Below are 22,755 nucleotides of genomic sequence, written 5' to 3'. Positions count from 1 at the left end.
ATTTTCCAGGTGGTCAAGTTTTCCGAAAATATTATTTTTAATAACATTGTATTCGTACAAATATCGATAATATAAAGTGATCACAGAAAGTGAAAGGAGATAACATGATTACCAAATGTCGGATGCAGCGTCAACATCCAGTATTGATAATAGAAATGTTACAGTCGTGACCTCTATCATATCAAAGTTTCCAGACCTCGGAATTTTCTTCACACACGCGTAGCTTCTTGATGAGTTTTATCTGAGAATAAAAGAGGAAAGAAGAGACGCAAGTTTAGTACGAAGTATGTGTAGCAATAAGACGCATCGTTTTGCATTACAACATTAAATACGACGTAAGTTAATTCAAGATTAACTTAATTTATTCTGTTCTACTTTCATCAATACTTATTTTTTCATCATTTTTCACAGATTAATCGAATGTCATACCGAAAAATTATGAATTCTCAAAAAGAAAAAATGACGGTGCTTGCACTTTTCGCGCTTATTGCCATGAGTCTCGATGGGGTCGTTGGAATGAAAACTACGACAAGAACTCTCTTCCCGTCACATGCTACGCTGTTACTCAGAGATCGTTATTCGTTCACAAGCCCAGGCATGGTTTTCGGTACTTGCGATGAAACTGTTTTAGTGGCCAAAAAACGCTCGTGTACTTTCGTCATGGAAACAAAGAAGCCCATAGATTCGCCCGACCATTTCCGCGTCTGTGATGTTACATTCCAAGTTAATAGACCAGACGAAGTCATCGGAAAAATCTACAACATCATCGCATTCGGAAAAAACAAAGCTGTTGTTGCATGGAAGGAACCGAACAATTTCGATCGTTATGGAATCATACATTTTTCCGATTGTCGCGCTATCGTCGCAAAAATAAACGACAATGTGAACATCAAGTTTGGTTCAATCATGGCTGCCGCTGATGACATGTTCGATGTAGTCGAGCCTAACTACGGTATATCATCTTGTAATAATGGAACGTACTGCAGGCTGATCATTAATAGTGAGGGCAACATCGTTACCGATATGGACGAATGGATAAGTGTTAAAGTGAATACCATCCTCGCTGCTGTGTATTCGCCGACGAAAGTTCGTTTGGCTATAGATGGCAGTTTATCTAACGGCGATGTCCGAGTTATGACGGCTGATAAGACGAGTGAGTCAATTATGTTTAATATCAGTGTTTTGCTTACGTAATTTCTTTATAAATAGTACTTTAGAAATGAGTAATATTTACTTATTAGTACGAATTTTTTATCTTTTTGACATTATGGTCTATTTACATGTCTTTACGTATGATTTTTTCCATTTTATGAATCGTAGATTAAAATTATACAGAGAATCATGGTGTAATTTACTATTTATCTACCAACATTATTTAATTAAGATTCAATTAAAATAAGGACACTGATTTAATTTAACGTACTTAATTATATAAACTTATAAATTATTTCAGTCCAAGTCTTGAGAAAATACTCCAACTCGGAAAAAAATGTTATCCCTACCATAGCTATCTCTCAGACATACGAGAAACTAAGTATTTGTTACCAGTCGAAGTCGCATATATTCAATTGTTCACAATTTAATTTGAATGGAAATCTACAATTTGAAAATACTTTGGACTTCAGCAGTAACATTCAGACAGCGGAAATTCACAACTTACCAGATGGCGGTTTCATGTTGCTAACTGAGAGTTGCTTAAGTGGTAGTCCATTTAGTTGTGTTCAGAAAAGTAAAAATAGTTTCGTCATTACTAAAATAGACTCTAAAGGAGTTAAAGTCGGATCTATGGTGGTTTCAAAGTTTCGATTTGACGGTCCGATTGATTTGAAGGATGTTCATTTCTTCGTAAATGAAAATAACGAATATTGTTTATCGCACATGTTCGTCAAAATCGAAAAAGGAGGTTCAATGGATATTACGATCACTTGTTTTGAAGAAGAAAATTTAACAAATTCTTAAATTAACTTACTTATATTCATCTGATGGCTTTTTATGGTATGAATTTTCGAATAAATTTTTACATTATTATATATATTATATTTAGTACTTTAAATTTATACATGTTTTACCGCTATGTAATTACAAATTTTGCATTGGATAGATAATACAATTTATTATCATTTTTTCTACACTTTTAGCTTCTGTCTGCAGTATGATGTATCTAATAAAACAATAATAACTAAAATTGTACGTTTATATAAAATATAGTATTTCAATAAAAAAGAAAATCAGAATATTCAACGTAAATGCATGTTACAATAATAATTTCTGACGACTGACTGCTGTTCCTAATTGGAAGTTCTAATGATATAAGTTTGAAAATTTTTATCAATAAAAAAAGTAGAAAATTTCAATTGAATAATTGGATAATCTATGTTCATTTTACCACTTTATACAAGACATTAATTTTTTTTAACTTTTAGTTAATCAATGATTTCGCTCGATGAACATTAAAGTATTGAAGTTTTCTTCAATTTAATTAAATATGATACTACAATTAAAAGTGAACAATTTTATAATTGATTCTTTCAACCTACTTAATTACGATAGATGTTGCAAAAAAATGGTATCTATAGCTATAAAATTACCGTTAAAGCGATAAGGCCGATCGAAATCCAACATAGCATAGAAGTTTCCATAGTTAAAAAGGATTAGAATAAATATTTGGTTAATTGGAAAAATTGAAAAAATAAATAACATGAAGTGGAAAATAATCGATTACTGCGATTTTACTCTCCCTAACATTTTTTATCAAGCCGTCATAAAAAGTTTAAAACATATTACTCCTTGTAAGTTTTATCATTGATTACAAAATATTGAATTCATGATAACTAAAAGACTTCTTCTACATATAAAGCATAGTTCGCATAGGAAATAGTTTAATCTTGACTTATAAACGTTAGTTTTTTTTCCGTGATTGGCTAATAAGTACTAGTAGCCAAATATACTGAAATGGTACGACTAGTTCAATTTGAATGTAGTACTTGAAAACACCAGTCCTGCACAGAATACTAAACGTAAGTTATGAAATTTATTCTTAAATACGTTTTTTTAGATTTTTAACAATAACTTTTCAATTTTTGAACAGTAGTGCAGTCTAAAAATGACAGTGATTCAAAAAGGACATATAACTTTTTTAATATTGATCATTAATGTTCTTACCTATGAATTGAACGCATCAATAAGAATAAATAAATTCATAGAGCTTAGGTACAAAACACGATTGATTGAAAACTATTATAAACCTGGTAGTGCAAGCTTCATATTTGGTAATTGCGACCCTCGACCAAGAAGTTGGGGAAAATTGTGTACATTTGCTATTCAATCAAAACAATCTGTAAACTCCAAAAATCACATAAAAATATGTGACTTTAGAATCAATGCTAATTATACAAATGGCGAATTTATTGGACCAATTCTTGAAGTACATGACTTTGGCAATGATAAAGCAATTCTCACGTATAGAGGAAAATATGATTTTATTAGATATAGTATATTACATTTTTCTAACTGCGAAGCTATAGTTGTTGTCAATGACAAACTGCATCTTGAAAAAAATCATGTAGCATCGGCAATTTCGCATTCAGCAAGATGATTTTGGACGATGGCGGAAATATTGTTACAGGATTGAACAAATGGTTGTGTAATGAAAATCCTCACATACTTGCAGCAATACAGTCACCATTTAAAGGATATTTTATAGTCGATGCGGCAACAATGTTGCAAAAAACTGTTCAAATCAAGGAAGTGAATCAAAATGGTAAAATATCTGTAATAGAATTTAAACATTTTCATAGTTGACCGCTGCTATTTTTACATATGAGGAAATTTGTTTATAGTTCAACATTTATTATTTTTGAAAATTGTTATTCTATATAGTTTATATTCCATATCGTTAGATAGCTACAGAAAATTATCCACTATTATTTGCAATCAGTTATATAATAACACTTTACACACATATGCATAATAATTTATACCAAAATAACAGTGTTTTTCCAAAAATACTAAGTCTTATTTTTAAACTGTTTCAGTTACAATACTGAAAAAGTATTTCAATTATGAGTCATTTTCTTCAACAGTGGCAATATCAAGTACCTATCAAAAATTAAGTATTTGCTACCAAATTAATTCACTTCGTTTTAATTGTTCTCAATATAATCATAATGGACGATTACAATTCGAAACTTTTTTAAAATTCCAATATCCGACAAGATCAGCTAATCTTTATAATCTACCTAATGGTGAATTTCTATTACTTGTTCAAGAAAGTATTGAAGAAAATAACGTTGCATTTTCCATAACTTAAACAAACAACTTGGTAGCCATAAAAATCAATGAAAAAGGAAATTTAGTAAAATTTGCCAAACTACCAATCGATTTGTACGATGTTATAGATTTTTCACAAATTCATTTCCACATGGATGAGTACGGTTATTACTGTTTTTCCTTTGTTTATGAAATTTTATTACTACAAAACAATAAATTAGCGGATTTAGTTATCGCTTGCTTGGATAATCAGGACTTTGAAAATACAGAAAAAGAACATCAAAAACAAATCTTCGAAATAACAACCAACATTAGTTAGTTGTGTTTTCTGTCCATCCTCCTCAAGTAAACAATTATGTATAATCAATTTATTGTTCAAAAAATGTATGTTTTATAACATCTAGTTCCTTGCCTATTAACCAACTTACCTATTAACTTACCTATTAACCTTCAACGCGTAAACATATTATTTAAAGTAAAAAGAAATTATTGTAAAAAATGAAAAATAAATTTTAATATCTAAATATTAGTTATTTTTATCATTCATATTACCGCTATTATATATTATAATTATATTATATTTACTTTCAACACTGAGCAGCCGTTTCAAATCCAGATGCAGGCCAGCAAGTAAATATTCACATAATCGGATACAGTTGCGTATGTTTTACACGAAATGTTGTTAAAATGCAATTTTTCAGCAGTTAAAATTACGAACAAGAGATAGATATTTCTTTTACTAAGTTTTTTATGCATATCCCTAATACATGCTTATACCATCCTAATAATTAAAAAACACCATATTCTTCATATAATAGTGCTAAGCAGTACTGGATCTAGTTTTTAGGTTGTTTTTTTATAAATTCACGGTCTTTGCATATCTTAATATCGACCATGAATCATCACTGGTCTGTAAAAGAAATACTCTGCCTCTTAATACATTTTTTGCTCTTCATACCTCTTCCCTGAAATTCATTGTTAACTAAAGGATGTCACTTCTCCTATTATTAATCCAATAGCTTAACATGGATTCTGAATCACCAGAATTACGATGTTATTTTTGGTATATATACGATTTATGAAAAATAGTCATCGATATTCATTCATTTAATTTCCATATATAATTACTAGAGTTTGTATATTATACCAATCCAATAATTCCAAATAATCTTTGGTATCTCTATCATCAGAGACGACTCTTGACATTATACTTCTGCACTTACGCTATATTATTGCATTTATTTTGTATAATATTCAATATGATATACTATAATATTACTAGAATCCTCAATTTATAATGTTATCCCTGATAATGTATTGAAAAAAAGCACAATAGATTATTATCAATACTTTTAAATTAACTAACTAAGCTTTAAATAAAGTAAGTTATGCATTTTTTTTCTTTTTCTCTTGTTATAATAATCCATGCAGTGCTTTGAATCTGAATTCGATCACAACGCTCAATCATTGTAAATAAGCCAATTTCGAAAGAATTTCGCTCGATTTGCATGATAAAACTATTAATAATACCATTTTTATTTAAATTTTAATACTTCATTTTTAATATTTTTACGCGGAAGTTGGTTTTCGTTTACGTATTTAAGGCAGCATAATGGACTGGATATTTATTGGAGTTCAAAATTCGTAGAACCTTTTATCAAATGCCTTAATCGCCAGTGTTACAAATGATGAATTAGTCTTATTTAAATATATAAATGCCAGTCTTAGTCATAAAAAAGCATTCGAAGTATCTGCATTTTGAAAATCTCACAGTTTGATTTGATTGAAATAGATTATTATTGAGTAAAATTTGTTCACTTGGTTACCAAAGCAAATGTTACCAAATGTAACAATTAGGAAATTTGAATTATCCAGGTAACACAAAATAACCACTGGAAAAGGGCTACTGTGTTCTTGGATCATTGAAACGGCTACAATATTCATTAGTTTTAACTAACAACCCCATACTATAGTGATAGCGTAGGCATAGAGCATGTAAATACAAAATTTGTTATTATTTAGATAGTAGATAAGGTCTCATTAGATACACTAATCTTGTCATGCGAAATAAACATTGGTCAACCATAACCAATTACCATTATCGAGCAACTTGCTTCTGATTGGTTACTTTAATAATCCAATCAAATGTCACTTTGGTAGGGTATATAAGTTCCAGCAACCACGCACCGGGGCTATTGCTTAAGTACTCTTTTACAGGTAACATCAAGCATTGTAAAAATCTCACCATGGCTTTCATTAATAAAATCCTAACTTTCTTAAATGAAATCCTAACGTTCATAGGCTTTTACTATCCGAACTTTGACATCATTTAGAATCTATCTCCCGAACTTTTCCAAATGATATTCAGCTATCTGGACTCTTCTTCTCTCATGAATTGTGCCCTCATATCACACCACTACCTTTCTATCTGCTAATCTACATCCAATTTCAGACAAAAAATCCATTGCTATATCCGCCAAAATGTCATCCGAAAAGTCACCCCTTCTTTCATCCAGTATTTCGTCCCAGGATTACAACTTTTATAGAATCAGCACTTATTGCCATATTTTTTATATTTTAAGATTTCTTTGACTTTTTTTCTGACACAATCAAAAATTTCCTTTTTTCTTTTTAACAAAAGTTTTTTTTAACCAAATACCTTTACTCCAATATCGCACTACTTTACTATTTACAACTCAACTCCTACTATTTCATGAAAAATGTATTACGACGGCAGATTTTCCAAAGCTTTACCATCCACGAAACAGAGTAAATTTAAGCACAAAACAGAATAATAATAATAATTAAACTTTTTTTTTATATCATGTACTATAAGTTTTCAAGTTTCTTTATTTGGAAGATCGAATCGTTCCATTGGTTTGACAACGACTTAAAATTTGACAAGCTTCCATAGAAATATTAACATTCGTTCTTTATCAACTTTCAGCAAGAGAATTAAGCTTACCATAATGACTTTGAACGGTTTCTAGAAAAACGCAAAAAATTTGTTTCTATTCCAACTTTTCACTAGCACAGACTAATCACTGTTAAAACGTGATTCAAATAATTGAAAAACATCTGTGCTCCAAAAAGATTTTTTCTTTAGTGATATCTTTCATATCTAAATCACTAATTAAAAAATTCAACAGAAATTAGGCATATATCTAACGACAAATCTAAATATTACAAACTTTTCAATTACTGCCTTACTCGATTGGTTTAATTAATTGTACATGCTATTATGACTTTGCTAAAATATTTAGAACTTAAAATCTTTTTGTTTATTCCAGTCAGTGTTAAAAAACTTGATTCCTTGTAGTAGGTTGGATTATGATATTACAAAGTCAGATACATACAAATTGCTAACCGTATGCTACGCAAGAAAGTAGAACAATTTGATCAATACTCTGTTTATTTATCATCCGATATGATCATAAAAAATTAAAAGATATATTTTTATGACTTTATTCATCTTTATGTTTAACATGTAAAGAATGTTGTTGTCTTTATTTCCTTTACAAATGAATATACCTTATAAATAAGCTATATACGTATCATATATAACGTGATACGTAATACGTAATACGTAACTTCATTTCAAATATATATTATGCTTCAAGAAAATGTTACTTGTCATTTTCAAAAATATTATACCGTTATAAAAAAATTATAGCCACACATATATTTATATGTATATAGTTTAATTCTAAATAGAAAAATGTGTTTTGGGGGGAAGGAGCATTATGGTAAAAAACCATAAAAATATGAATAACTATCTAAGTCGACATTGTCAGACCAAAAATAGTGATACAATGTTTTCTATTTCAAAGCATTAATTTGTGCTTTGATGTATTAAATAACCGCTTAACAAATCATTTCCGTCCTTAAATGCTTATCTCTCTAAGATATAAGCGCATATGACAAATAGTAGTTAGTGTACATATTGCTGCAAACTAACAAGTATGTCTTTGGAATTATTTCTATTAAAATAAACTAAAATACAAGTATACTTATAATTAATCTGAATTCTATTCTTCAAAAATTCCAACGCAGTATAAAGCAATGTTGGTTTCAAGAAGCGCATCACGCTCAGTGGTGCTTGTTTTTATGAGCATGTTTGTGATTGGAGGAAGCGAGATCAGCATGGACTTTGAGAAAATATATTTACAATATAATACATCATTGTTGGTAGATCGTGACTCATTTTCCAGTCCAGGTATGGTGTTTGGTACTTGCAGTCAAGCATCTAAGATAAAAAATCGTTTTTGTACTCTCGTTTTGGAAACGACAAAACCAGTCAACTCACCAGATCATTTGCAAGTCTGTAATATTACTGTGAAATCAAGAATGAGGTATGAAGAAATCTGCCATATCGATAGACTTGTAGCATTTGGCGATGATAAAGCTATTCTCGTTTGGAGTAATCAAAACTCTTTAATAAAATTTACGATTATACATTTTGCTGACTGCAGTACTTACGTTTCGAAAATTGATAACGACGTAGATATTAAATTGGGTAGAATCGTTGCTGTCACTGACGACATGTTTGACGTTATCGAGCGCTATGATATGCAATCTTCGTGCAAACATTCTCAATTTTGTAAACTAACTTTGGATGATCATGGAAACGTAATCACGGGCTTAGCACCCTGGGAAAGTAATAAATTAGATGATACCTTGGTGGATGTTGTACATTCTCCATTAAAGGGTCTACTCATAGTTAATGCTAATTCTTGGATGAGCAGAGTTCGAGTGATAACTGAATACAAATGTAAGTTTTCTACTGCGTACGTATAATATTGTTTGGAAAATCCTTTTCATTTTACTGAAACATATGGTTCTAACAAATTATTGATTCACCATTTCAGTTCAGTTATTAAAGGACTTTCGTAATCATTATCAAAAACGTTTACTATTACGAACGCCATCAACTTCAAAAACTCTACAAATGCTTACTGTTTGTTACGAATATGACTTTTCATTGTTCTATTGTACTCAATTCGACTGGAATGGTCATATAAAACTTGAATTGGTATTGGAGATTCATACAACTATGGAATCGGTAATTACTGTACATAACTTGCCTGGTGGTGGCTTTATATTAGTTAACGGTGCTTTCTATCACGACAACTACTTTTGCAAGAATTGTTTTACTGTGATTAAAGTGGATGCTAATGGAATTGAAGTAGGATACAAGGATTTTGTTTTTTTATTCCCGTACAAGTATCGATTTGACTTTACAGAAGTTCACTTTCACATAAATGAAAACGGAAAATATTGTCTATCGCACCCTTTCCAGTCAGAGATGAACGATGGCTTTCAAGTGACTTTGACGCTCGCCTGCTTCGACGACAATGACCTAATAGCAGACAATTAGATTGCCAACAACTATTTTTCGAAATATGTTTATTTTGGTATATTTTACCATATTTGTTAAATAATTTTTGCCTTAGTATGTTGTAAAAAAGAAATTCATGTACAGAACATCTATTTTAGCTTGCTGCAAACCAATTGACAAATAAATGAAGGCATAATGTATTGAAGCAAAAGCAAAGCTTCTACTTCTGAAATTGAATATACTTAAGTACGCCTGCAAAATATTTATCGAATTAAACTCGGAACTTGCCAAATAAACGAAACTTTCATTATTTCAAAACCAATTAGTCTACTACCATGAGATTCTCTCTCACATTCACGAGCGCGCACACATCCACACACACTAATGAGACTAGTGGGGCTGGGTCCCTCGATTCTTTTTGCTTGCCAAGGCCCTAGATTATTTTAAATATTACTGAATATTTTATATGTTATATTAAAATTATTAAAACTATATTTTTTTCCACCCCTACTGATCAAGGCCTATTTTTTGTAGTGGTATTCCTAAAGGCAAAATTCGTTTAAAAGTTAAAATTTAATCTATTTTTACTTATATTTCTCTATTTTTTCGAGTTGATACAGTGCCGCTCATGCACTTTTACCCCCCCACGGGCAAAATCAGTCTAACTTCAAAGTTTTATATCTCTGGTAGAAATTAACGTACAGAGACGCGCGTGGGTGCGTTTGAAAGGTCTTTCGGAGAGCTTTCAAATGATATGACTCACGGTTGCCATCGATTGTTTTTTAAAAATTTTGCAACAATTATGCAAAATTGAAAATTCTGAAATTTTTTTATTATTTTTGACAATTAGCCAATTTTGGAAAAAAAATCGTACGAAAATTTGAAGTACACCATTTTTTAGCTATTACCAAGCCCTATCTGAATCACTCATCAAAAATTTATTTTCGTCAAATATGACGCGCGCACGGGCATTTTTTCCTGGAAGTGACAGTTTTTTTCAACATTTTTTATCTCCGTCAAATTGTAACAATCGAAAAAAATTTATAGGAGAAAAAATGTTTGTTTTTTCACGTAGAATACTGCAATAATTTTTTTTTTGGTTTTTCGAAAAAATTTTTTTTTCGGTTTTTTTCAATTTTTTTTCTCACAGTCGGTACGCTAAAAAGATGAGAAACCACAAAAAAAAATTTTTTTCCACCCATTCAATAATACTACATAACAAGTATCGTAAATTACATAAAAAAAAAATCTTTTTTTTTTCGACCTTGAAAAATAATTTAAACCGAAAAAAAAAATTTTTCGAAAAACCAAAAAAAAACTTATTGCAGTATTCTACGTGAAACAACAAACATTTTTTCTCCTATAAATTTTTTTCGATTGTTACAATTTGACGGAGATAAAAAATGTTGAAAAAAACTGTCACTTCCAGGAAAAAATGCCCGTGCGCGCGTCATATTTGACGAAAATAAATTTTTGATGAGTGATTCAGATAGGGCTTGGTAATAGCTAAAAAATGGTGTACTTCAAATTTTCGTACTATTTTTTTTCCAAAATTGGCTAAGTGTCAAAAACAATAAAAAAATTTCAGAATTTTCAATTTTGCATAATTGTTGCAAAATTTGAAAAAACAATCGATGGCAACCATGAGTCATATCATTTGAAAGCTCTCCGAAAGACCTTTCAAACGCACCCACGCGCGTCTCTGTACGTTAATTTCTACCAGAGATATAAAACTTTGAAGTTAGACTGATTTTGCCCGTGGGGGGGGGGTAAAAGTTCGTGAGCGGCACTGTATGTGTCAATCCTTTTTAATGTCATTACTTTAATAGTACTATTATTTCAATTATTTATAAAGTAGCATGGATAATTTGATGAAATATATCATATTTAGCGTTTGTATTATGTAGCTAATATGTCGACAGAACATATCATTAAAATCGGTTTTACGTACAATGCTGCCAATACTTTGATATACTGATTAATTATTCTTCCAATTCAATTATTTCCAACATTTATATTATTTGTTTGAATTTTCATTGATATTTGGTTACTTTCAACATCAGCATTTCTCTTATCATCATTTGATTCATTTCATTTTATGACCAAAAAATAATTAATTTTGTTTAGAAAAACCTCAAAGTAAGGAGGGACAAGCCGAATACATATTAAATTTATCATAACAAAAGAACCTTAAACTAATCGGAATACACAGAAACAAAAGGGGAAGCGGTGCGGTTTTGGTAGGCTCGGCTTGCCTTTATAATAGTGTGGTAGGGAATAGCCATTCACCTGGTATCGGATTATATTGAATCAAGAACTCTTTTATCTGATCCGTGACGCATGAAAAAAACACTGATAGAGGAGCGAGAGAAGGCTCTACCAGAGATGAAAAGCGCATGCAGTTCCGATAACTCAAAGACGAGGACAGCTCTCACTGCGTAATCGCCAACCTACCGATCTGGTAGCAGCGGGTGTTTGGCAGCACTACACCCCATAGGAGACTGATGCTGCCTCTGATAGTATAGATGGAAACGTGTGTCACAATCACTGCTATGAAATACTCAAACACGCATGCACGCGAGTTGACTCAAGAACTACAAATGTATTCTAGGCGTTGGAATAGTGGCTGAGAAATCGCGAAATGTATGTTAGCTTACACTTCAGACTCTCGAGTGAGACTTACTGCTGCGAACGCGACAATTTTGGAGGAAAGTTGTGAAAACAGGGAACAACGGTAAAATGTGCACTCTTCTTTAGGCCCTTTTGCGGAAATGCAATCGCATTAAAAAAAAAGGGGTTATGTGACGCGGATTCCGAGCGATCTACGCGCTAGGGCGCGTCTACTTGAGCGCCGGAGTCCCTTTTTATAACTCACAACTTAGCGAGAGCAATTCATTGATAATTCGGATGTGCCGAACGCGGAGAACAGCGACTGGCTCATGCATGTTCGTTAATGCGGGCTTTTATCGAAAAACTTTTCTTAAAAAATCGACAAAAAATTATGTTTAGGTATATATTTATTCAATTCATGCGCAAGTGGTCAAGAGAAAGATCAAATGTGTCGATGTCAAAATGATAAAAAATCCTAGAAATATTAATAAATGTTATACATACTAATTTTTAAGTACAATAAGTACATGAAAAAAATTAAAAGTATAAATTAACATTTAGTATTAAATGTAAGAATCATCATTAAATAAGTATATATTTTTATATATACTTATTTGAGTATGTATCAGTCAAAGTTGTTTATTCTGTTTCAGGTTAACGTTTTTCAAAATCTGTTATTGGAAAATTTGAAAATAACAGATTTACGAAAAAGTTAAGATAGGATACATTAGTGCTCATTTGAATCAAATATGATTATTTCGTTGGTTTTATTGCTAGTAGTAAATAAAAACCATAATACCAGCGTCGTTTCAAACATGTATGAATAGATCTTTGAAAATGTTTGTCGTATACTTTTATGTTTATTTTAAAATTTTATGTTTCCAAAATATTATTTAAAACCATTCATGAGAAATACTCCATCGAGGGGAAATATATGAACTGTTATAATATAATTTTCTCAAATTCTTATAAATTAAATAAGTACAACAGTTACATCAAAATTAATCGTACTATTGAATAAAATTGTAACCCTAAAAATATCACTAAAGAGCAAATTGCAGTTATTAATTAAACAGCAACTCAGTAAGCATTCTTCATTACAATTACGTTTCTGTATTCTGTTCTTTGTATTCAATTGACGATGACACGCTGAAATATAACATTTTGTCAACACAATATATCAATAATCTGCAATTCATATTGTTAGATCAAAATCAAAGAAGAATCGTAAAGGTATTTATTTTGCGTGACTTTGTAAAGAAATATTGCAAATTATCGTTTTTCGTGAATAAGTAATAAACCTAAACCCATTAGAAATTTCGCTAGTAGATAAATTCAATTTCGCTGCTTAATTAACACGAAGATTATTGTCTATTCTACTTTTTTGTATCAATTCGAATTTAGCTTAGACCAAATTATCAAAGAATCAAAAGTCTCATCTAGTAAAAGAAACTAGACTCTTATTGTCGCGAAAATTCTTAATTAAAACCGAATTATAAGTGATTAAATACCACAAAGCAAAAATACTAAAGGGTATATAAGAAGGAAAAATGAATAACTGAATGGAAGTAAGCACGTTATCGAATGTACAAATAAAATGCGTTGAGCATGTGCACAGTAGCAATAACAGAACGCATGCCGCTACTCGTGCCATGATCGTCATAATAATCGATTTGCCCATGCTGGACTGCTGGTTGTTTTTACGGCGCAGCTACTTTATCTGGCTGTACTTTCTTCCTGCGGTAAAGAAACTCGTCTCAATCCGTGCTGCGACTTTTCACTCGCCGTAGCAATCTACATATAAATAATTGTGATATTGGTGAGGTAGGCAGTGTATCGTAGAAGTGAATTGACGGGTAACTAATAGAAAAGATCAATCTTGAGAGCGTGACCGACTATGTTCGCCAAATTATCATTCTGAGTATATCGAAAGAAAGTTTGAATTCGTGGGCTAATAGCGTTATTTGAGATGAGTGATGCGCAAATATAGCCTCTTTGACACGAGCGCGGAGATTAGAATTTTCATGTCTGGTTTTTTCATTATTTCGCGACTATTCTCACTTTCATAAATGTAATGCATTTGTCATATTGATATATCTAGACCTCTCTAACATTTAATTCTAGTTTACTTTCGATAAGTATGTTCCCACGTGCAAATACATGGCTAAACATTTTGGATAACGAAAAATTCATTAATTTTTATCTGTAGCAATGAAATCGTAGAAAATAAATCTCGACCACTTGAATTTAATACTATTTATATTATTCTCCAAGCGGATATGATCAATGATGCTGCATTATATTTAAGAAAGTCAATCATCATCCTAACACACGATTTTTTTGCCTAACTTCTCAGTTAGAAACCTATGCTGATTTTTTCACGCTCCGTAAGCAAGATACCGTCATCTAATTAGTCTTAAATCATTCGCAATTTTCCACTTGGAATGTCGGCTGAGAAAAGCCAAGTGTCAAGAACAAGGATAAAAAGCGCAGTAAAACACTTCATCCGAGCAGAAGTGATCAGCTCTCTATTCCTCGTCATCGTCACCTATCAGCTACGTTCTATAAGATTTACAACCTCGTTGGCCCTCTAAATAGGAAGAGCCGGCGATATTGCACGTGCAAGACCAAGAGGGGAAAAAAAAAGAAGTAACGAGACTTTAGCTGAGCTGCAGCTATAAATAATATCTCTCGCGCGGGTTGGTTCCAGAGAGAAAGCTAAAAGCAAGTTCCGTGAGATGGCATCTTTGCGCGGCTCTTCCCCCTTCGGAACACCGCATATCTTTGAAATATATTGCGGGCGGCATGTACGCCCGCGCGAACGTTGGCGTACTAACAGCTGTCGATACGTCTGTCGCAGCTCGTCTGCTTATATAGTTTCATTGTCTTCTTACGTAAGGGATTAGCGCTGCCTCATTATGACGGCTAGAATACAGTATATGTTAGAGGATTTTGTTGAATGACTGCTATCGTATATAGATTTCATGTGCGAAATGTATTCTAAACAGCGACATGCTACCTACAATCAGTAAAAATGTACTCATTTGATCAAGTATTATCGAAGTTCAATAATTTTAACTTATTCTCCGACACTTCTACTAGATGCTGATACAGTAATAAAATGAAATAAATTGCAATATATTATTTTCATTTTATGAGTAGGATTGTCAAAGAACAATTAAACTACAAATTGAGCAAATGCTTTCTTTTTCGTTCTATCGTTACTCCAACTCATAAACTACTAAGCACTGTTCAACGCTCTTTTTTTCAAGGCGAACAAATATCTACCTTTTCAATAAACTTTCCTAGCCAGGGGTAAAGTAGAAACGGAGAAAAACCAATCGTTGATATAAAGTTGAGGGAAAAGTTTAATCAATGAAAATCGACAGTGGTAGAGATAGCAGCAACGGCTGCCAGGCGAAAATGGGATAAAGAAAGAAAAATGGCGCGCGAGCACATACACGGGCGTCGACCAATCATACGAGTAAATTTATATATATCCGAGAGTGGAATCGTGGGTATGTGTACTGATGCGTACACGCAGATATGAACATATAGCTGTACGCGTGTGTATTGAGTACAAGCGGCAGATTATTACGAAACGTTACGCGGTGTTTCTCGGGCTACTAATTACGTGCTATGCTACCGTCGCTGTATCTCTTTCTCCCAAAAGAAAGTCATTGCTTTCCTAACTCTCGGCACCTTGGCGCTTCTTTGTATGCTTCTGCGTATTATTAATCATCTCATAGCCAGGATGTGTTAACGCGAATTGCAAAATTATTTTCTTTTCGTATAATCGTGAAATATAGGTTCGTAATCTTTAGTAAGAAAATCTCATTTCATCTGATTATTAATATTCAGCGTTGAAATCATTCAAGCTAATGGTTAATGTTTTTTAATTTAATAAAAGTGTCGTCATAAACATATCGTGTTGAAAATTTCTCATTGAAAGTTGTTACATTCATACGAAAGTAATATATTAAATTATAATATTTGAATATGCCCTTAATCTCTAAATGTTTTTTTAGTGTCATGTCACCGCTTATAAGGATCTTTTAGTCTTATTTGATTAGAAGCTCTTCTTTTTCTTGCTAAGAAACAATTTGAAATTTAGTGTATATTGACTTTGTGTCAGCTGTTCTCATCAATCTATAATTCATATTTCAATTGCCAAAAAAAAAAGTGATGTTCACTAGCACATAAGAGTGCAATGAACCTTCGAACCCAGTAAATTTCAATGCGCAACTCATAATCACGCGTCAATGATACAATACGGTACTCCAATCTGCTTTTCCCGCTGCATCATTCGCGAAAGGCCATAAGAAAAAAATGCATAGACGCGGGAGGAGCGAGAAAGCCGTAGAGGTGAATTTTCGAGAAAGTCCCTCAGAGACGTATAGCAGCCGGTGATTAGGAGAGCGGCCGACCGACTATCGCTCTATTGATACCCTGCTGCTAATGTTAATTGTACGTACGCGAAGAAGGAAGATGCGAATTTGAGCACCTGGATTATTTCTCCGGTTTTTGAATAAACACCGAGACGGACTCGGTTGTTTTTTAAATTATAAGGCGTTCGACCATGAAGCGAAGATTATCAACAATTTTCCATCAACTTTGTCTATAGAGATCGAAACAAAAGATCTATAGCTGTTCTTTTATAAACTGCTTTTTACATAATAAAACTTCTCAGGGACAATTAGAAGAAAATATCAAAAGATAACTTTTTGAGCTTTCCACAATTGTTTAAGAAAGTAGTTAATTACTTATTTAAATAAAAAAATTATTGTTTATTCTCACAAATATTTTCAAAGATGTATTAAAAAAAGAATGACTCCGTTTGTTTTAGTACCGATATACAACTCCTTTATGCAAGACTATTCTATTTTAAGAATTCAAATGACTAATGAACTAGGTTAATATGAATAATAAAGCCAACGGTCTATGTAATATTAGAGGGGTGATCAACTGATTGTGAATTAGTTTTGGCGGATATGGTATGAATTTTTCTTTGGTAAATGTAGGTGGAGACTTTCAAATAGAGAGATAGTAACTAGTGCAGTATTTGCGAGAAATTCAGGTAACTGAAGAACGTTTAAGAGGTTTCTGAATGTACGTTTAGTATCATGTGGTATTGTAATTTGTAAAAATCTCGAAAGATGAGAAATGTCACGGTGACAGTTCTTACTCCTTGATATTATCTTCATGAGAATCCTAAAAAAATAAGTATTATGAAATATGAAGCAGCGCAAAGAAGCATGATGGTATATAAAACCGAAACAAAGCATTTAATTATTAGTATATAGCTTTGGAAAATTTACCGTCGTAATACATTTTTCGTGAAATAGTAGGAAGTTGAGTTGTAAATAGTAAAGTAGTTCGATATTGGAGTAAAGGTATTTGGTTAAAAAAAACTTTTGTTAAAAAAAAAGGGAAATTTTTGATTGTGTCAGAAAAAAAAGTCAAAAAAATCTTAAAATATAAAAAATATGGCAATAAGTGCTGATTCTATAAAAGTTGTAATCCTGGGACGATATACTGGATGAAAGAAGGGGTGACTTTTCGAATGACATTTTGGCGGATATGGCAATGGATTTTTTGTCTGAAATTGGATGTAGATTGGCTGATAGAAAGGTAGTGGTGGGATACTAGGGCAGCATTCATGAGAGAAGAAGAGTCCAGATAGCTGAATATCATTTGGGAAAGTTCGGGAGGTAGATTCTGAATGATGTCAAAGTTCGGATTGTAAAAGCCTATGAACGTTAGGATTTTATTAATGAAAGCCATGGTGAGATTTTTACAATGCTTGATGTTACCTCTAAAAGAGTACTTAAGCAATTGCCCCGATGGATGGTTGCTGTAGCTTATATACCCTACCAAAGTGACACTTGATTGGATTATTAAGCTAACCAATCAGAAGCAAGTTGCTCGATAATTGTTATTGGTTATGGTTGACCAATGTTTATTTCGCATGAGAAGATTAGTGTATCTAATGAGATCTTATCTACTATCTAAATAATAACAAATTTTGTATTTACATGCTCTATGCCTACGCTATCACTATAATATGGGGTTGTTAGTTAAAACTAATGATCATTGTAGCCGTTTCAATGATCCAAGAACACAGTAGCCCTTTTACAGTGGTTATTTTGTGTTACCTGGATAAGGAATATTTCATAAATAAAATTCATTGGAGCTAACATAATACCTATAAATAAAATACAACAGTACATCAGCTAGGCATTTCAAGACATTTTCTACAGTTCGGTGGGGTTCAGACAAATTTAGTGCCATCCTGATAACTTTTTATGTTCGAGTGTACCTATATCCTTCCAAAAAATTGTTCTTATATATGTACGTAATTGTCTTCGTAAAACTCGATCTCAAGTTCTGAATAAACTTGATGTGATCTGTCTGTCTTTGAGAAATTATGAATGAATTGCGACTGTCTGTCATGTCGGTTACTTCCGAACTGACCCTCTGCATTCGAACAAGTGCATCCTCCGGAACTTCTTGAATGGAACGGGAAAACCATTAAACTCGGTTGCTGCTTCCTCACAGGTACGATTGTCTATACGTGTGCGTGTTAATTGTTATAATATTCGAATAAGAGTAATAGGAAATTGGCATAATGCCAATTAATCAATGGGAACAATTATTCATAAATATTTATAATTTTTATTCATTTGCTATAAAGAAGTAATAAATCATTAATTTTTTAAATTTTCCTATCAGTTAAGGCAATACTAACAATAATAATACTTTTATTGAGGCATTTTTCTTTTATGCCTTTTTTGTGAATATACTTTGAACTAAATTAATAAGTATAAATCTACGCTATGTCTATTTTTATTTGAAATAATTGGAATGATATTTTGGTTATTACATTACTTAAACTATTTATAAAAAAAACTTTTATCCGTCCTATATTTCCAAGAATGAAAATTATCAAATCTAAATAATGATACTTGGCTGGAAAAATAATTTGATGTTCCATTATCATAAAACCCACATAAATAATGTGACCTCAAAGATAACAGTAAAACATTACTAACAAAAATAAAGAGATAACCATAGAAAAGTTGCTGTTTGAGTCGCCATATCAATCGTCATCGTGCTTATACGAGTAAAAAAAACTGCTAATCAGTCCAAATTCAAATAAACTTATTGTATGTTCGTCGTTAAAAACGGCTTGAAACGGTAGTGCAAATCGTACTACATAATGAAAAATGAAACTTCTGTATAGTATATTTTTAATCGTTAGCTGTGAGTATAACTTATTTAAAAAATTTTAGATTAGTGTCTTCTTGATCGTTTTAAATCAATCAGATCACCAATTAATACATTTAAAAAAGCATCATTTTATTCTAAATTGTACCATTGATATTATATAAAAAATATAATTTAAATATATAATTTGATCTTTCCATTGAAAGCCAAGTGTATTCACAGTCATAATTTCATGTTTTTCATTTATCAATTTATTTCTTTTCAATTCGATTTTAGTATTTGCGATATATTCCACACAATCAGTTGCCCGTCCAGTAGATTTTGACCTAGATTCGTAACCATTCCCACGTTCAACTTCAGAGATATGTGAACAACAGTGTGCTACCGTGGCTTTAGACATTCCTATCTGTGCTTCAAATGGACAAACTTACCTAAACGCCGGTATATTACCATGCGCGAGCAGGTGCCATGGTATCGGTAAGTTTAATATTGCATAAAATTTGCGATTAATTGTTTCAATTATTTGCATTAAAACATCGGACTGCAGACGTTTATGCGTACATCGTGCTAAATGTAAACAACAGCCGATGTTAAGCGCTACATCTTAGAACAATCATAGTTCGATGCCAACTCTTGGGACGTGGATCTAAATTCTTTTGAATTGAAACGTGATGACAGTTACCACCACAGTGCAAGTTCATATCGTTTTATAGTTATATTGTCACATTTTGAACGTATTCTTTTTTTACGCTATTCAAATTTCAGATAATTATATATTACATGTAGGAGACTAAACAACATCAAGTCCATCGAAAACGTTCGTTCAAATTGAACTGTAACTTAATTAGATAACTTTTTACAGGCGCATGAAAAAGTGAAAGATCGTAATAATTTAATTAGATTATATAATCAAGAGAAGATGCACGACACATCATTAGTAAAAATGAAATCGAATTGTATTCTTTATTATTTATCGAAATTAAGTAAACAATTGAATAAGCTAGTAAAAATGGTCTTTGCTAGTAAAAAAAGTTCATATACTATTTTATAGCAAGGATAATAAAAACAACATAATATTTATTTGGTAAGAAAAAATGTCAAGAAATTAATTTGATATTTATTTATTATAATGTTCCTTTCAATGCCTTTGAATCACTATGAAAATACGGTCGGTTATAGCAAAACGTTTTACTGTGTTCGAAGAATGAAAAAGGCAATAATTAGTTGACGATACTTTACCGAATAAACTCATAAAATGGTCTAACGTTTCTTGTCTTTCACTTTATATTTACGGAACAGTTTTTGGTTCTGATGAACAAACATATTCGCCTTTTTTAAGTGGTAATAATTGTTCTGGCAATAGAAAATGTAGGGTTTACTATAATATTTCGAATGCTTGTAATCATAAATTGAAAAAAAAATAACTTAAACGATTTTCGATAGTTTCAGACATTCGTATAGTACACACCGACGAGTACATGGTAACAGCAGTGAAGGCTGGCCTTTGTTAAAATTGAAGGGAAGTACACTATTTCAGTCAGTTCGCGAAAAGCTAATCTTTTAATTAACAACTTTTGTTTATAATCGTTGAGTCATACTAAGTTGTATTCATACTAAAATATCATATTAGCGGTATTATTATATAGATGAAACTTGTATCTATCCATTGTATAAGTCTAGGCAAACATATACATAGAGGTGTATGCCAACTGTAAACACGAATTACGTGAACCTTATTATCATCAGATTGATTTTTTAATATAAAGCCTCCTCATTAGCATTTCATTTTTCTCGCTCACTCCTCGTCCATCCCCGCAAACTGTCTGCTTACATCACGCTTGTACCGATCTCTCACGTACACCTTCCTCGGACAATATGTTTTTCACGTCACGGCGAAAGCCTTGATGCGAACACTTTTCCTATATCCGTACACACAAAACACATAATGGCCAAGGCGGGGATGCGCGTCTTTTCGTACTTCCGTAAATACAAGCCGCGATTTTACGCCATCGCAGTATACGACAGCCTTTCAGAGATTCACGCGTTATTTATAAGGAACATTAGAGGGTTCTACAAATTGTTTTGGTCAATTTTCATTTTGCCTAATATTTTCCTTGCGAAGGAGAAAGTCTTGGCAAAGCCGTGACTGTGCGACACGTCGTAAATGGTTTCGAACTTCATTGATTGATTGATAGCTTCAGTTGCGTTATCGTTGTTGAGTTGCTGATTTTAAGGGAATCAGTTTCGCTGGCAAAATTGTTCTGTTGTTTTCGTTATAAGTTGGTATATACTTTATTTTAAATCTGAAAAGTAACTTTTATAATATTGTCATACGTGTATTTAGTTATTGAATTTCGAGGTAAAAAATTTTGATTAGTAATATGCAGAAATTTGATTAGTATTATTCTGAAAAGAATGTAAATTTGAAGCTCAGGTGAACCGCGCAAATATCATTGTATAATATAATCAACAGTTAACTGATTATAGGTACATTAAAAAATGACAATACCGAAAATATCGATACAGGTACAGAATTATGGAAGCTACTGAGAACAAAAACCAACAAATCGCATAAGAAACCCTAACATGCAGTTAACCAGGAAGAGCCGAGGCTATAGAATTATTAATCGAAATCCGTGTTAGCATTCAGTATCAATTCACACGCGAGCAAAAGAGCTTCGGCATATTTATTTAATCGCCAATCTCAGACAACAGCAGCAGCCTCTATGGACATCCTTGTGCTACATCCTTATGGCATATATCGCACATTATTATCGTGTGTCGTTAAAGGCTCGCGAAACAAAGGAAACACAAAAGCGCCAAGCAGCCCGCTAGCTCGTCATAAACAAACGGCTCTCGACACATATACTTTTCTCTTTGCCGCGGCAAACAAACGAAACACCGCGCGGATAATTAACCCGTTTTTCCGACGACAACGCCGCACAATCACGAAACGTCCCGAAAAATATCCTATGTGTAAATCCAACGACGAGCATCGATCTCTCCCGCCTTCTCTTCGCCAAGCAGGAGAAACCGCGCGAAATGTACGCAAACGATCGGCGTCGCGCGTATTTTTTTTGTGTCGTCGCGCAAGCGGAGACAGAAAGAAAGAAGATTCTTATTATCCCTTGGCCGCGTGTTAGATGTTTTCACCTTCGTGGATGATTTTTTTTTGTTTTTTCGTAAAAAAATATCCGTGGGAATATCCTATTATGCTGTTTTGACGGGGGAATTCCGAAGGAGTATAGTAGCTCGCGTTTAATTTGCCACGAGTTTCTCGTCGGCGACGCCACTAACGCGACTAACAGACG

The 22,755-nt window shown here is 32.4% G+C and overlaps 1 protein-coding gene across 1 annotated transcript; it reads left to right on the top strand.

The window, feature by feature from the left end:
• The first annotated feature begins 214 nt into the window (after positions 1-214).
• Positions 215-4,769, top strand: LOC131671610 (uncharacterized). The gene is made up of 3 exons (XM_058948169.1): positions 215-335; positions 412-1,153; positions 1,454-4,769. Exons 2-3 carry the CDS (start codon positions 421-423, stop codon positions 1,957-1,959), a joined length of 1,239 nt encoding a protein of 412 aa, XP_058804152.1. The 5' UTR covers positions 215-335; positions 412-420; the 3' UTR covers positions 1,960-4,769.
• The last annotated feature ends 17,986 nt before the right edge of the window (positions 4,770-22,755 follow it).

The sequence above is a fragment of the Phymastichus coffea genome, unplaced genomic scaffold (assembly GCF_024137745.1).
Source record: "Phymastichus coffea isolate CEN01 unplaced genomic scaffold, Cenicafe_Pcof_1.1 PCOF00130, whole genome shotgun sequence".
Classification (NCBI taxonomy): Eukaryota; Metazoa; Arthropoda; class Insecta; order Hymenoptera; family Eulophidae; genus Phymastichus; species Phymastichus coffea.
Note: the sequence above shows the minus strand (reverse complement) of the source record. Positions and strands in the feature narration are given on the sequence as shown.

What these genes read in the sequence shown, in the direction of transcription:
- LOC131671610 (XM_058948169.1), top strand. Translation starts at nt 421, where the DNA reads ATGTCATACCGAAAAATTATGAATTCTCAAAAAGAAAAAATGACGGTG. An exon ending in TATGACGGCTGATAAGACGA is followed by an intron (nt 1,154 to 1,453) that starts GTGAGTCAATTA and finishes AAATTATTTCAG; the next exon opens with TCCAAGTCTTGAGAAAATAC.